Source organism: Otolemur garnettii, unplaced genomic scaffold (assembly GCF_000181295.1).
Source record: "Otolemur garnettii isolate 467f Iridium unplaced genomic scaffold, OtoGar3 scaffold00087, whole genome shotgun sequence".
Taxonomy (NCBI): domain Eukaryota; kingdom Metazoa; phylum Chordata; class Mammalia; order Primates; family Galagidae; genus Otolemur; species Otolemur garnettii.
The window spans coordinates 3,849,291-3,866,136 of NW_003852482.1; the positions used below are offsets into that span (position 1 = coordinate 3,849,291).

Below are 16,846 nucleotides of genomic sequence, written 5' to 3' on the forward strand. Positions count from 1 at the left end.
CTGGGCACCTCTGCGTGCCAGTCCTGCTCTCTGTCCAGAGTGACCGGGCTTACCCCTGCGGAGGCTCTGTGGAGGCTGCCCAGGCTGCTCTCTGCCCCGGGCCATTGCACAGATCTAGGATGTGCCCTTGTGTCCTGGAAATGTGCCCAGGCCTGTGGGAATCCTTGGACGTGTCCCCTTTGTGTGACCTTTGAGAGGCTGGAGGTGGGTCTCTTTCTGACACCAGTCCCCATTCTCACTCCACTTGTTCTTGAGAGGCACAGCACCCCAGGCCAGCTCCCACGGGGACTGAGGTGAGCATGGCTCCACCACGTCCATCTCCCTCTGTGTTCAGGGCCAGCCGGCTGGCCTCTCTCCAAACCAGTAGCTCTTTCGTACCCACAGAGCATCATGGAGTAGTTCTGTGAGCAACACTGGGCCTGGGGAAGTGCGAGAGGTGGTGCAGACTCAGGGCAGGCCTGCCTAGAGCTCCTGAGAGCAGGACTGGTGCCAGGAGGATCCAGGCTCCAGTCCTGACTCCTCCCTGCCCAGCCACAGGGAACACCTGGCCCTCAGCCCTGAGGTGTTCTGCTCCTTTCCCCCTCACCCCTGGGATTAGCTCTGACCACCCCCAAGGACTGCTCCCAGGTGTATAGCTGTACTCTAGACAGGTGGGGAAGCCCAGTCAGCAGGAGCATCTGCACTCCAGGGCTTGGCCTCCCTCTGCCATGCAGCCCTCAAGGATTCATCTGAGTCAGCACTTGGGGGTCTGGTTGTGGTGTGTGCAGAACTCATCCCTGTGTGAGGTCGAGGGACCCAGTTCCCTGAGGAAAGGGGGGTCCCAAACACTAGGGGATCTTACCTCCAGCACCTGTCCCTGTGCTGACACATGCCCCAGGCTGCTTCCTGAGTCCAGATGAGGCCTACCTTCCTCAAATGAGGACAGCAGCAGCACCTGCCTCACAGCTTCTGGGGAGCACATCATGCCTAAAAGAGTTCAGAATTTTATCCAACCCACCACAAGCCCCAGATGAGACCCAGCTCCTGTGACGATTTCTAGACAACGTGGATTCCCAAGTGCAAGGGAGTAAATAAGGAGGTGACAAGAAACCAGGAACCTAGAGAGGAGAGGCAGGGCCTGAGCAGAGAGAGCACCCAATTTGGCTTTGAGCTTCTTGGCTTCCTTGGCAAAAAGGGAAATACTCTGGTTGGCCCAGTGTGTGTCACCTGATAAAGGAATAAAATGGCTTTCTAGAAGAGGATAATGTTCCCTGGAAGGCAATGGAAAGATCCATCTTATGAAGAACCTTGGAAGCTAGAGGGTGACCAGGCCTCCAGCCCCCTGAGCTGGCTCAGATAGGTTCCCATCGCTCTTAAGAACTTCCTGAAAGATTCAGCTTCTTTCATCTCAGTTTCTCTTGAAGCTCCCACCCCTAATCATTCCAACAGCAAAACTAGGAAGTCCCAGAAGTTCTTAGCGACACTGTCTGACCCAGAACCTGCCCTCCAGGCCCTGCCTGCATCCTGGGACTGGGTCCTGCTTGGGTCTTTTTGATCCCACGGCAGACAGCTCCTTCCTTGGGCCCAGCATCACCTGGTGAGGTGGGTGTGCGGCTGGCATTGAGGCTGTGTGGCCACTGGTGTCTCCAGCCTCTGTGTGCCAGATGCCACTGGAAACATGCCCACTTCTGAATGAGAACCCCTGATCTTTCGCTTTAGTTTATAGGTGCAGAGCCCCAGAGAGGTGTATGGACTTACCCCAGGTCCTTTGGGTATGGCAGAGCCGAGGCTCCCAACTCCCATTTCAGCATTCTTCCCACATGAAGAATCCCCTTCCGGGCATAGCTGCCCCTTGAATGCCTCCACTGATAGGGATCTCACCACCTCCTGAGATAGCCCAGGCCTTGGCTGCAAAGTCTCAGTACTAGGAAGCTCTTCTGGGAGCTGAGATAAAGTCCGCTTGTCCGTAACTGCCCCCATCATTGCCTAGCTTTGCTCCCCAAGTCAGGCAGAGGAAGTCTAGTTCTAGGGCAGCGTTTCCCAACCTCAGCAGTCTTCACATTCAAATCCAGGCAATTCTCTGATATGTGGGGCTGTCCTGTGCCTTGTAGGATGTTTACCAGCAACCCTGACCTCTTCCCACTAGATACCAGCCACAGTCCCTGCCCCTAGATACCAGTAGCAGCCCCTGCCCACAGATGCCAGCAGCAGCCCCTGCCCCCAGATGCCAGCAGCAGCCCCTGCCCACAGATGCCAGCAGCAGCCCCTGCCCCCAGATGCCAGCAGTAGCCCCTGCCCACAGATGCCAGCAGCAGCTGCCTGCCCAATTGTCTCCAGACGTTGCCTAGTGTCTTTTAGGGGCAAAATCCACCCCTACCCCCCCCAAGTAGAACCGCAGCTCTGAACAAAGAACGGTCAGAGGTCTGAAGGGGTCTCAGAGGGCTTCCCCTGCTAAGGACCTGAGTACCTGGCCTCTGGGTCTCACCTGTGGTGTCCCGAGAAGCTGGTATGGGAGTGAAGGGTCTCTGTAAGCTGGAAGGAAAGGCACTGGCAGAGGTGTGGAGGTGGGGCAGGGGCATCCATGGGGAGCCGCACTCAGCGAAGCCAGGCTGGACTCGCGGGCCCTCTGCCCACCCGGCCTCTAAGTGTCTGTCATTTAATTATGGGGCTCCTAGGAATGCCTCCCTCGGCCCCTGGGGACCTCCTGGATCCATACTTTAGTGATGGATACTTTAAGGAATTGGGAGTCCATTGCGGGCACCATTTGGCTGGGCAGCCTGATCGGCGGGGCTGCCGGGCCGGCCCTGTGGAGAGGCATGAATCATCCGCAAGAGGGCCAGGAGCCACACCACATAAATCCTGGGGTTTGTGCAGCTTTGTGTGACCTCTGGGGGTTGTTGCTAGCCCATAGTGGTGATTTATGCCTCTGGAATAGCGGGGCTGCATGGTGGCAGGTATTAGATACGTCCCCTCTAAGCACCATGGTCATTGGAGCAGAGGAGCCTTCTTGATGCCGTGCAGTCACTGCCAGCTCGGCACATCTCCCCTGGGTGGGAGAGGCTGCTGCTGCCACCAAGGAAGCCTGTTTGCTCACCCTCCTAGGGCAGGGGATAAGGAGGGCCAGGCCCTGACCTCTGGTCCACTCACTGGCTTGCTGCCCTTTCACCAAGGTCACTTGGCTTCCTGTGGCAGCTCTGCCTCCCCACACGCAGCCCCGGGAAGGCCAGGTCAGACCGAGCTGGGGAGCAGAGGCCAGAGGCTGGGTGCTGAGATAGGTAGAGGTGGTCTCTGGCCCCTCTCTGCTGGCTGGACTGCTGGGCAAGGAGCTAAGTGTCCTCCCAGGACTAGAGGGCATGGTGGCCTTGCGTCTTGGATGTGTCCTGCCCTCTCCTTCCCAGCAGCTGCACAGCTGCAGCTGGCCCCTGCTGTCCTTCTCCCTGGGAATGGAGGGCTGTGACCACCCTCCAAGCAGGCTCGAGGCCACAGTGCCTGGGCTGCCCCTGACACTCAGGGTGGTTTGGATCTGTCATCATGCCTGACGTGCCCTATGATGATATCCTTTGAGACAGAGTCTCTCTAGGGCTAGTTGTGAGCCACATGCATCAGAACTGTCTAAGACACTTTCCAAAACACAGATTCCTGATCCTACGCAAGACCCTCTGACTCGACATCTCTGGTGAGGGGGCCGAGCCAACCAGGCTGCCAGCTCCCTGGAGAACCCATGTTCTTGCTGCTGCTCTAACCCAACTCTAACCCAACTACTCTGAAGTAGTTCCGGCCCAACCCAGGAGTGTCTTTACCCAGGCAGGGGCTCAGGAAGGACCAGGTCTGGGGGAGAGGTCAATAGAATTCGCAGGTGACGTCGAGACTCTGAGAGCTGGTGCCAGGCAGGCAGGCAGGCAGAGCAGATGAGATGCGTTTCATCCTCCTGCCTCCTCCATTAAGGTGGCATCCCCAAGCTGAGGAAACTGAGTCACAAAGAATATGTTGGTTATCTATTGCTTGTAAAAAATTGGTCCTCAATATTTATAAGCTTAAAAAACAAAACAAAACAGGTATTTGTCATTTCACTCAGTTTCCAGGAGTGTCTTAGTTCTTGCCTGGGGTCAGGTCCATGTGGGCGGCCGTGGCAAATAACCACAGACTCTGTAGCTTATAAATCACAGACGTTCACTTCTGACAGTTCTGGAGGCTGGAAGTTTGAGGGCAGGGTCTGGCTGTGGTGCAGAGAGAAGGCCTCTTTCACAAAGGCCTTCATCCTACCTGCCAGGGCTGCACCCTCATAATCATGACCTAATCACCTCCCAGAGGTCCCACCTCCTAACACCATCACCTTGGGGGACACAAACACAAGGCCACAGCAATGGGGGGTGCATCCCTGCGAGACCCTGCCTTCCTCCTCAGCCAGGTGGGTGAACAGCAGCAGAGGCAGAACTGATGTTGAGGTTTCTAGCCTTGGGGTCTGTGCTAGGACCCTCTGCCTGGTGTTTCCTGGAGACACTTGCTGGTTCCATCCTGCTCCTCCCTCTGACAGCTTCTTCTGAGACCCTTACTGGGCCCAGATCTAGCCGGAGTTTTGCATCTTGTCTCTGTCCAGGGCAGCTAAAGCCACCTGTCCAGCACATGTTGGCAGGCAGTGTCCTGTGTGGATAAGGCACGCTTGTCTGAGGACAAGCTGACGGGACGACAGGGCCAGTTCAGTCTCATTCATGAGTGTCCTAAAGGCTCAGAATTGAGTTTGGATGGCTTTGGGGACCAGATAATTTTACATCTTTGTTCCCTGGGAGATGTGGCTTGAGAGGGAGGAGGCCTCTCCCGGTCTTCCATCCTGTCCCATGGGGTTGCTCTGGTCTGAGAAAGCAGTGGGAGCCAACGTGTCCTGTAGGCCTCTCATTTGGTGCTCTGTCCCTGTCACTGTGTGCCTCAGTTTACCCATACTCTGGACCCCTCTGTGTGAGGTCTCCGCCTCGTCCTACACTTGTGAACATGAAGAATCTTCTTTCTTCTTAGCGACCCAGCCTGCCGAGTGCCCAGGGCAGGGCCAGCCTCCCAGTGTGATGAGGGATCATGGGGCCCCACGCTTGGCCTAGGGCTCTGTTGGTGGTATTTTGAAATCCTTCGCTTCCAAGCACAAGCCTGTCATTTTGGTTCTGTGGTGGCCCCACCTGTCTGTAGCAGGTGCCTTGAAGCAGAACATGCTGCCATGAGGTGCCCAGGGGGTAGGGCAGGAAGAGCTGGATGGGCCAAGACCCTGCCCTGTGCCTCCCAGCTGTGCAAGAGTTGGGGTACCTCTCTGTTGCCCATGAGGACTCCTAGGGCAATTGTGGGGATCACCACATGACTTGGCTAGCCACGTTCCCACCAACACTTACCCGAAGGTGAATCCTGCCTGCCTGGGGGTCAAGGCATGGAGGCAGGACACCCTTCAGGGTTTTGGAGCCAGATCGGGGTGATGGGCGAGGGGCAAACCCCAGGAGGCCCCACAGTTCCTAACCGCCGTCCACCTGTCTCCCCCTCTCCCAGACCAAAAAGGGCTATCAGAAGACTGTGCTGGAGATCGACACCCCCAAAGTGGAGCAAGTGCCCATCGTAGACATCATGTTCAATGACTTCGGTGAAGCGTCACAGAAATTTGGATTTGAGGTGGGCCCGGCTTGCTTCCTGGGCTAGGAGCCGCCGAGCCCAGGTCTTCCACGCGCAACCTCGTGACCTCAGCACGTCGTTCGTGAGTGTCCTGAGCACGCTCCGATCCTGGACAGTGAAGGTTTCTTGCTCCCCTCCCACCTGACTTCATCCGTGCCTCGGACCACGCGGTGCTGGACCCCAAGCCCCAAGAGAACAGAGGGAAGAGCCGCACCCCTCCCCGGAGCTGAATCACATGACCTAGCTGCATCACAGCCTCGGGCCACGCCCAGGTCTGTCCACGCCACACGGAGGGCCGGGGCCACACCCTGGCTCCCGAGCTCCCCACTGTCCCGTTCCTCAATAGTTTGCAGGGGGTGGGGGTGGGGCCGCAGTGTTTGGATGTCACTTTTTTGTTTTTAAATTCAACTTGAAGATGTGTATTTCCCCTGACCTTCAAAAGTATTCTGAGGCAAGCCACGTAAAGGTCACCCACCATCACCAAAGCCTCTGTTTTTAACAACCCTCAACACTATCCATTTCGAGGCCAAATGTCATTCCACACGTGCCTTTCCAATGGATTAAAGGTGCTTATGTTTTTGTGAGTTCTAAGTAAATATTTGTATTGTATTGTTATAAATGTTACATGTGCCTGGCGTTCAGTCACGCACGGAAACAGCCTCCATCCCACCGGAGGGACGGGCGGAGGGGGCGAGGCACCAGCGCTGGCTGACAGCCCGGTTCCGATTACAAGTGGGGAGTCTCCCGTCCCTGCCCCGTCAAGAACGTGCAATAAATTGGAGTGTGCCCCGGCAGCAGGACCTCACGCTGCGGCGGCAAAGCAGGTCCCAGCACCCCTTTGAGATAATTGTACCATTAGCTCTAGGGTTTTTTTTTTTAATGGGGAGGAAAAAAGAATTTGAAACTTTGCCTTTTCTTCGTGCACTTAGATGAAAACACAGGCTTAAATTACATTTGATTGCTTCCTTCTTCCATTTTTCTTCCTGCATAGCCTGATGGGAGAATATCCAGGGCAGGGAAACCACATTTTCTATAGATGATAATTAAGTGAAAACTGGTGCTGAATTTTTACACTTCTCTTTTGTGGTGCTATCTGTTTTAAGATCTCCTTGAAGGCAACACTGGGGTACCTGGCTGTGCCTCATTCTCCCTGCTTTCCTCATCCTGGTTACGCCTCCACAGTCTGAGATTTAGCCAAGGACTTTGCAATAAAGGCAGGTCACCCTCCTTCCCACCGGGCACAGGAGCCAAGCGCTGGTTCTCACGGTCTCCAATTATGTTGAGTCCACTCCTGGGGCCTGTGATGATCTGAAAACACACACACAAAATAAAAAGACTCTTCCTGCATTGTGCATGGTGTAACCATAGCAGATTGTGTTCGGTTGCCGAATGTTTCAGGTGCTAATTTCTGTGTTTGTTCCAAGAACAGAATGGAAGCTGCTGGGTTGTCCCACACGCTGTCTCAGCCGGGCTGCCTTCACTGTAGCCTTGGCAGACAGAGAAATGTGCAATGAACTCTGTGAGTCTCTCCAGGGCTGCCAACCGCTCACCTTTCCCATGTTAGCAATTGGAATTTCCATCCGCAAATGTCCCGGACACGGTGGGTTTCACTGCCCTCTGGGAACCTTCTCCCAGCCATTAAGGCGAGGGGCTTCCTTCTGTGGGCAGGAGGACGTGCAGGGGCAGCTGGGAAAGGTGAGCCCCCTACTGTGAAAAGTTGCCCTCGTGCCCTTTCCCCCCACCATGGGAAACGTAGTCTGGGCCCCTGGGAGCCCAGCTCTGGTGCTGTCCACCCCCCCGCCTTGCTGGAATGTGATTCCAGCCTAGGCCATCAAAGCAACCCGGGAGTAACAACGCATCACCAACATGGATTTTCCGAATTTCCCTGGAAAATAAGCCTTGCTCTTGCCAAAGAAAAGTCTGGCTGGGAGAGTCTCTGGAGCCCAGGATGCCAGCATGTGCCAATGACCTTCATCTCTTTAAAAGAAAAGCCATATCTGAGGATTTCATGTGATGCCCTGTGGGTTTGTCTAGGTCATGTGATTCTGTTTGGATTTCTCACCCATCTGATTTGTTTTTCATTCTGTCATTTTCTTCCCCTGTTGGTCCCTTCAAAGTTGTTGTAATTCGTATCGAAGTTCAAAACGTGTCCCGTCCTCCCCAGACCACCTTAGCTACGGTATATTGCAATAAAATTACTTCTTATATTTGCAGAAATTCTTTTGGCGTAATTTTATTTTTTCCTCCCGATATATATATAATTGGACACATATTGGTGAAAAGGAAAAATGGTCAGCAGAAAACTTACGATGAAGATTCTAGGACATTAGGCTCAAATATGTCAAGTGACACCCCGTCCATTTCCTGAAAATACAACAGACATGTCATGAGTTTTAACTGTCATGCCACAGGAAAGGGTATTTCAAAATATTTTAAACCTTGTTAACAGAGGAATAATTGTAATAGTTTTTTCAATAAATCGAGTTTCCTGTTTCCACCGTGAACAGATGTGACTGTCTGTCTTCTTAAGTGTGGCCCAGCCCTGCTCCCGCACTAAGCCCATGTTTAATGCTCACAGTCCCAGGACGCTAGGAGCTCTCAGTGATGGTGGGCACAGAAAGAGGAACCACGGAGCTGCCTCGGCCATCCTCGGGGGAAGCTCTTCCCTCAGAAGTGGTCGAGGCTGGCCATGGACAGCTGTCTTCCCCTGGGAGCAAGTTAGAACTCAACCAGGAGCCAGGCCACGAAGGCTGCTGGGGGCTGGGTGCCCAGGCCACAGGGTATGGGCACTTTCCAACCTGGGTCAGCCATATACAGGGTCAGTCCCTCGTGGCTGGGGGAGGAGGCACATGAGGCTCAACTCAGCCAATGACCTTGCGCACAGGTGACACACACCTGTGACTTCCAGTCTGAAGGATCAGCCCATCCCTGCGTGTCACCTGCCACGTTCCATGGAGCAGCTGCACCGCCCACAGGTGCCCTGAGTGAGGCCCAGGCCAGCCAGGATGGACTTGTAGCATGAGAGGGGGAGCCTGTTGTCTGAAGCCCATGCCGCTGGGGGCTTTTACCACCACTTAACCTAGACCAGAGGTTCTCAAAGCACGAGCCACCTGTTAGGCACACAGATGCCCAAGCCTCACCTGGACCTGAAGAGTTGGGCGTCTTGGGAGGAAGCCTGGTAATCTGCGCTTTAACAAGGCTTCCAGGTGACTGACACAAGTTCAAGACCCTCTGACCTGGTGATTCCAAACCACGTAAGAGTCACCACTGGAAGGGATTACTTTCACATCACAGCAGGAGGGAGGCCTGCAGCACTGCCTGGGTCAGGTGCTGGATGTGGGGCCTATCATCAGGGGACGGATGACTGTGGAGCCCTGATACATGGGAGGCAGAGCATCCTGTAAAACTGCCGTTTGGTAACTGCAGTAGGTGGAAGGCAGATTGCTAACCAGGAACTTGCAGCTCTAAGGAAGAGGCTAGAAGCACAGCCACAGGGCTGGCGGCTGCTCCCGGATGGACTTGGCACCGTGCAGAGATAAGCTCTGGGAAGACCCACCCGGCAGTGGAAGGAAATAGTTCACAAAGTGAGGATTTGCGGGGTTGGAGGAAGCAACTGCTCCCAACATCACCATTCTAAAGATCAAACTGAGACATGCTCTGAGGAACAAATGCTGGTTAAAACTCAGCCACTGTGAATTTGGACAACACGTCCGTACCTTGAGGTCTCGGAGTGGATGAAGGTGGCATCTAATACACCTGTCTGAACTGAGAGAGTGGCTCAGGAGGTGGACACTGACAGGCATCAAAGCCTGATGGGTCTGAGATCCCTGCAGCTGAGTCCAGAGGGGTAGAGACCGGCAGGTGGGTCAAGGAGACAGTCAAGACGAGGCCAGAGGTGCCATGGCACAGACATCAGTGTGCGGAGCAGCTGGAATCACACGGCTGAGGTGCCGTAGCACAGACATTAGTGTGCGGAGCAGCTGGAATCACACGGCTGAGGGGCCGGTCAAGTTCCTGAGAGATGTCCTGCAGACACAGCCTCCAGCAGATGTGGGGAAATCAGTGGCCAGACATACAGTGACCCTCAGAATCCTCACAAGAGGCATGTGGCCAGCAAACTCAGCCCCCCAGGGGGCTGCACCGTCATGGAGTGCCGCTGGTGTGGGTAGGGGAGGCTCCCCCAGGGTGGAGAGAGGAGCCGGCAGGGGCAGCAAGCAGGCTCACACACGTGATCTGCACTTTGATGCCACCACTCAGGCAGAGGCCTCAATCCCAAGGACCCGCTCTTCCTGGGCCAAGCTCCAGGATGGGCTGAGGCTAAGCACGGAGAGCCCTGGGGACAAAGTGGCTCTCATCCTGGGTTACAATGCACCTTCCTCTCTACCTGAGGAAAGCACCATGAACTCAGCCTTTCAAGAGGGCTGGCCAAAGGGGAGAAGAGGAGGGTAGTGACTAAGGTCATACGCTCTTGCATGACGCCCCCGGTGGGGAGACCCTAGAGGGTCTTACAGAGCTCGATCCCTGAACCCTGGCTGAGCAGCTGCCTGCAGGCTGGATTGGAGGGCTCAGCACTGTGCCTGGCACTGGGTGTGTGCTCACGTGTGGGTGTCCTCGGGAACGTGAGCAGAGCCTCTGGACTTGGGCAGAGCCCTCATTGCCCTGTACCCCACCAACCAGTCCCCAGTGACGCATCAGCAGGGGCTCACAGGACCTGAGTGGGCTTTTGGAGACAGGACACCTGGCCCTCACTCAGACAAGGCAGCCCTCCCATCACCTGCAGAAAGTGATGGTGCCAGTGCCCAGGTGAGATTCTGTGTGGAGCCAGACAGGAGGGGTGACAGATGTCTCTTCATTGTCAGCCTTCCCAGAGGGCCCAGTAGGCCGTTTTGTTTTCAGCTGTCACAGAGGGCCGAGTTGGTCTTTGTTGAATCAGGAAAGCATTTGTTCCCACAAAAGAGAAAACAGGTCATTGTTCACCATTGAAGGTGAAATTAATCAAACCTCCAGTATTGGAAAAGACGTCCCTTAGCCCCTTTGTCTTAGCACTAGTGTCCTGTGCTAAGAGTCCTTTGGATGGTTGAGAGGAAGAAGGTGGGAGAGGATTGTGTGAGCACCGGCTTGGCAGGGACAGGGGTGGGGGCTTTGTCAGGAGGCCTCATCCCTACAGAGCTGGGCTCTGGGCTCCAAGCCTGGGGCAAAGGAACCTCTGGGTCCACTAGGGCCTATGGCCTCTAATTGCTGAGGCTGGTCCCAGCTACCTCAAGTAGCTACTTCCATTGGGACCACAGGCTGGACACCTGCGTAGATGGGGAAAGGGGACACCTGCCTGGCTGGGGCCCAGCATAGCTCAGATCCGCTGATTTCTGTCACGGGGAGGGTGGCAGCGACCAGGAGGGCTGGCCACCACTGGGGGAGAGCCGTGTGATTTCTTAGGAGTGGAGGCAGCGGTGCCAGCTCTTGGAAAGAACCCTGGAGGGAGGGAGCATGGCCCCCAGTCTGCCCCCTCGGTCCCCCACACAGCTCTCCCACCACATATTCATTCATTCATGTACTCAGTGGCAGCTCAGTGAGGCCTCTGTGTGCTGGGCGGGGGCAGCAGAGGAAGAACTGTCTGCAGGAAGCTGACACTCCAGGGGTCAAGGGGAGACCAAGACCACAGAGCCAGGTATGGTGTGCCCAGGCGGAGGTGCTGAGGAGAGCATGGAGGGGAGAGAAGGCGTGTGTGTGCACCTGGTGTGGTGTGTGTACGCGTAGGACAGTGGTTGGAATGTTCCTGAGGTGACCAGGGCCTCTGAAGCTTCCCTCTGCCTGGAGACCTGCAGGAAGGGTGGAGAGGTCTCTGTGGCCCTGGGCAGAAGGGGCATCCCAGGACAAGGGGACAGCAGGGCAGCTGGATGCAGACTGTGCCAGCAGTTCGAGGAGAAAAGGAGGCTGGTGTGGCCTGAGCAGAGAAGCGGCAGAGAAAGCTTCAGGGCAGGGGGCGGGAATCTGGGCTTGGTGGCCGCAGGGAAGCTCCCAGCTTTCACTCCTGGAGAGGAGAAGCCCCAACGGGTGTCAGAGCTGTGATGTGGCCCTCCCTGCACTTCCTCAGGCTCCTCTGTGCAGGCAGGGTTGAGGGGACACAGAGCAGAGATGAGCGATGGGAATACTGAGGGTCTACTTAGGGAGTAGCTTGGAGGACAGGAGAAGGGGAGGGAAGAGGCTCAGCGTGGGCGCTGAAGGGCTGTGCCCTGGGTTTCCTGATTCTCCTGGTGACAGTGCTGAAGTCACGAGCAGAGGGTCCCTGACCTGGATGCCCGGAAGAACACACAATCTATGTCCACCCTAGAACGCCTGAGCCAGACCTGGGGGTCCTGCACCCCACCCCGAAGTTCCCTGTGAGCAGCTGTGCTGGGGACCCGCTTCTCTTCAGCTACACAGAGATAACGCCATGGCCGTCCCCAGCCACTCGCACTTCCACAGGCTGCGCCACCTCTCAGGGCCCAGAGTAGGTTGAACCAAAAGCTGCAACAAATTCAAATGCTAAAAATTGACAAATGGGGAGTTGAGGAGTCACATTGAATAGTTATAGGCACGTTCACATAACATGTGTGTCTAGATATATTTTACAGACACACATAAAACACAAGCATATATTTTATATACATATAATATAAAACTAACAGGTAAATGCCGTAGTCACATTCATACATGGCAGAACGCCCATAGCTGACCACCTTCTGGCACTGACCACCTCCTTATGTGGCCTAATTCTCACAGAACCCACCATACACTCCATGTACATGTCAGTACAGCAGGCCTGCTTCCTTATGCTGACCACTTCCCTGTGTTGGCCAGCCTGGGACAGTCCCTTGGGGGGGGTCACCTTGAAGAGGCCCTCCTGTATTTCTAATATAACAAACCCATCTAGAGCACAGAGGGGGTCATTCATTCTGATGCGACAGTCTCACAAAGGAGATTTTATCCTGAGGATAATTTCAACAGAGGACAGAATACAATCCAAAGATTCAGGCAAAAGGGGTGGCAAGGACGTCCAGTGTTGTGTCTACTTAGAATTGAGGAATGAGACATGGGAGTCCCGATGTTTGTCAGGTTTCTTCTGAGAGGTCAGCCCCAAGTTGGGAAGGCAGGATTGCCGTACTTCATTCCCGGCCCCAGGAAGCCCATCCTGAGTGCCGTGGTGGGAGGGGGACATTACTGCACTAAAGGAGTCCCCCAGATGCACAAGGCTCAGGGGGCAGCTTAGCCAGGTCTCCAACAGATTCTGAGGCCTGGGGTGACACCACTCCAGTTCTGTAAACTGTTGCCAGAACCCATCAGCCTACAGAGGCTGACAGGTGCAGAGGGGGCCAGGCCTCCCCTCTTCAACTCCTGGTGCATGTGGGACAAGCTGGGAAGGATGGGTAGGCTGCTTTCGCTCAAGTCAAGTTGGGCTGGGACGACCCAGTAGACTCTCTTAGTCACTGGGGTCTGTTTTTGTGCCTCAGCCGGAAAAATACGACTTTCCAGGAACGTCCCACGAGGAAATACTTTAACATCCTGCACAGACACTTCCTGCTTTCTTTTTCCAACTTGACAAGTGGAAATCACGTAGGTTTGGGAGAAGTCTGACTCCCAGACATGCTGAGAACTGACATGTTCAACAGTGCAAAAATCTCGCTGCCCTTTGGGACTTGCTCAAATTCATCTTGAAACTGGAAACTGCTAGACTGAGAGCTCCTCGGGGGCTAGGACTCTTCCTAAGGATGGGAGACCGGCCACGGAGAGGCACTGCCACCTCGGTGTCTGCATTATTACTGCTGCAGCAAATCATCCCCAGATGGAGAGGCTCAAAACAGCACACACGTGTATGTCATCGTGCAGCTTTTGAGGGTCGGAAATCTATCTGGGAACATGTTAGCTGGGTCTCTGCCTCAGAGTTGCAAGCCAGAGCTGGGGTTTCATCCAGACACTCAGCCATGGAAAGTCTCCCTCATTCCCACAGTGGCCAGCAGGTCTTGGGTCCCTGAGCACTGTGGGGCTAAGGCCTCAGGACTTGGTGGGTGGGTGACTGGGGGTCACCTTCAGCTCCCTGCCATATGGGCGTCTCCAGCCTGACAACTGGCTGTATCATAACCAGCGGGAGGAAAGTCTGCTGGCAAGATGGAAGCATAGCCTGCATCGCCCAGTCTGAGAAGGGACGTCCCTCCCCTTTGCTCTGTGGGTGGGAAGCACATTGCTATGTCCAGCCCACATTCAAAGGAAGGCGACCTCACAAGAGGGAGAATGCAGGGCGTGGGGCCCAGGGGGCCACTGGCAGGTCTGTCTGCCACCGTAAGACCTGCCGCTCACTGGGCCCGAGAACTGAAATGTGTTTCTTAACATTTTGTGCACGGGGACAAGTCAGAATTGTGATGAATGGCTGCCTGGTTCCCTACTCAGAAAACAGAGAGCTGGCATTCGACAGATTGTAGGCACGCATGAAATGGTGAGTGGGAAGCACTCTGTCCTCCTGCCCTGTGCTGTCACTCTCAGCTCAGGAAAAGCCACCCTGCTGGCATGCACAGTTGTCACAGGACAGCCCTGCATCATCAGCCTTGGATCACACCAGTGCTGCTCCTGGCGTGCTGGCCAAGGGATTTGGGGGCACAGGGAACTATGCCTCTAACACCAACCGTGGGGCAGTCTCCATGGGGGTGCACCCTGTGTGGGGAGAAGAAAGCCCTGCCTACGGTGACCTCAAGTCCTCATGGCAGGACTCCCCTGAGAGCCACTGTGAGGCCAGGAGCCCCAGGCTGAGACAGGCCTGCTCCAAGTGGGGTCAAGAGTGCAGGGTGGGCTCTAAGGAGAAGGTGTGGTCTCACCTCTGACAGAAGGTGGGGTCTGGAGAAGGACAGATGACGCCATCTGGATGCCCTCCTCGGAATGCTTCTGTGGTGTCTGCCCCTGAAGGTCTGCATGGAGGCTTGTCCTAGGACAGCCCTCAGCCTGGGAAGGCTGGCGCCTGTTGCTGCCCTGTGGGGCTCGCTCTCTCTTGTGTTCTGGCAGAAAAGAGAATGAGACAAGCTGGTCACTCTCGGAGCCCCATATTCCATGCCAGAGCCAAGGCAGCCAGGGCTAGGCCAGGGCACCTGCTGTCAGTTCCCTTGCCCTGGCCTCCCTCCTGATCCACAGCAAATGCCACAAGGATATGAACACAGAGGACACACAGGGCCTGCCCCCAGGTGGCTGACATTCCATGTATAGCTGGAAATGGGGCCCTCGGGTATCTACTGTGAATGCCTGAGCTTCCCCCTGCCACACCGTGCCAGAGGGCCATCAAGGGGACACAGACCCCTGGGGGAGACGGTTTGACTCAGGCCTGGAGGGTGAATTAGATCCATCCTTTCTAACCCTGCCATCCACCCTTGGCTCAGGAGAAGCCACCTGCATGCTAGACTCTTCCCCCCAGCAGCATTCTGGGGCTGAGGAGTTACACAGAGATTGCAGAGATAGCCAGAAAACCTCCCAACTGCCCCAGCTATGGTGCCCCAAAGGCCATGCCAGCTCCCCTGCACCCCACCCCACCATTCTGCTGGGCTTCAGCTCTGCTTGGGAAATGCACGGTTTCACCCTGTGCTCCTAAGGGTAGGCTAGCCTCATGGCCCATGGCTCAGACTCTCCCCCTTGGAGTCTTGCTTGCCTGAAACACAACAGGCGTGGGAATTGTTGGAGCTGTGCCTAGAACCCCATCAAGGCTGTTCCAGTGGGCATCAGCCACCATCCCTCATCCTGCATGCTCCTGAGAGGCAGAGGCAGGGAAAAATTTAAGCAAGAGTCCTGGTGGCCCATGGCTTTAGTTGTGGTGCTGACTGGCTGGAGCAGAGGGGACTGTCCCTCAGGGCTCTGTGTCTAGGCTCATGGAGGGTGTGAACCTGGGCTCCATGCTTCAGACTTCTGCAGTCAAGCGATGAGAGGGCTGGAGTCAAAGCAGAGAGGCCATCATGGTGGGGGGAGCTGCTTCTCCCTGCTGTAGGGGAAGGCCCCGGGGCTCACAGGTGCAGGAGCTGGACGTCACCAGAAAGTGCTAGCCAACGTCCTCACACTTCAGCCTGCTGCAAAGTTTGTTCTGACAAGCTGGGGGCAGCCCTAACGCCCTTCTCAGGCCCCTCTTACCTGGTGGGGGCCCGATTTAGTGGGTCTAGAGTGGCACCAGGAATTTTTATTTCTAAAGTGCCTGGGTATTGCATCTGCTGCTTGAAACATGCAGGGTTGTTTGGGTTTCCAGACTTTTGCTTTGAACCCAGCCTGCTCACACAAAAAGCAAGCTCCTTCCCATAGGCTGAGTTTCACAAAGGCTCAAAAGTACACCCCCTGGGGTCCCCCATTGCAAACATTCCTCCTGTGTAAAGCTGGGACTCTCATTAAAATGCAGCTCTCTCAAAGGATTGAGAGGGGTTTCCTTATCAGAACAACAGGGTTCTGACCCTTTGGTAGAAATCAATTTCATAGCCTTTATTTAGAGTGGAAGTTGGGCACAGCTGGTCCTGGCAAAGGGGAGAAAGTGCAAAGGCAGCTCCAGAGCAAAGGTCAGCAGTGTGTCCAGCTGGGCGGCACCAAGAGCCAGTCTCACCTGCTCCATCACGTGTCAGGAGGTGTTATTTCCTCCCTGCCTGAGACCCTGGTGGACAGCACCACAGATGGAGGAGATGGTGGCCTCACATGGGGATTTCTTCCACCGCAGCTGTCATCACATTCTGTGGGAGGATGTTATTGTTACTCAGAAAAGTGAAGTGACTGGAGAAGGAGTGGTTTACGATGAATGGGTGTGGGGCTATCACAGCTGAGAGAGTGTCGTGAGAAGTGTCACGGAGGCAGGGACACGAAGGCGTCGTGTGTGGATGGTCATGGCTTTCCTGGCTTACCCAGAGGGTAGATGGATAACAAAAGATGATTCGGGAAATCAGGCACAGCCTGGAATGTAGATAGCAGCTTTGAATGTCTTCCTGAGCTTATACTTTGTTTAGGAAAAATGGACAGACATGCAGGGGGCTCTTGAGGACAGGAGATGCTTGTAGTCATGGCTTCACTTTAGAAATGTGGACCTGGCATTTTGGTGTGGAGGGTAGTCATGGGAGGCACAGAGGTCTTAGATTATGTCAATAGCCTAGGGGAAAAAAAAGAGTATTAGTGAGGGGGCACCAGGGCACCTGCACGCTGACATCCCACCCTCTGCAGGAGGGGGCGCCAGGGCACCTGCACGCTG

General features: G+C 55.2%; 1 protein-coding gene across 2 annotated transcripts in view; it reads left to right on the forward strand.

Moving 5' to 3' along the window:
* COL5A1 (collagen type V alpha 1 chain) overlaps nucleotides 1–6,241 on the forward strand; it is a 179,024-nt gene extending 172,783 nt beyond the window's left edge. For both annotated transcript variants that reach the window (XM_003794863.3, XM_012808312.2), the window contains exon 66: nucleotides 5,503–6,241. In XM_003794863.3, coding sequence (XP_003794911.1) covers nucleotides 5,503–5,649 — 147 coding nt within the window. In that variant the 3' untranslated portion in view covers nucleotides 5,650–6,241. The remainder of the gene's footprint in view (nucleotides 1–5,502) is intronic.
* Nucleotides 6,242–16,846: the final 10,605 nt, after the last annotated feature.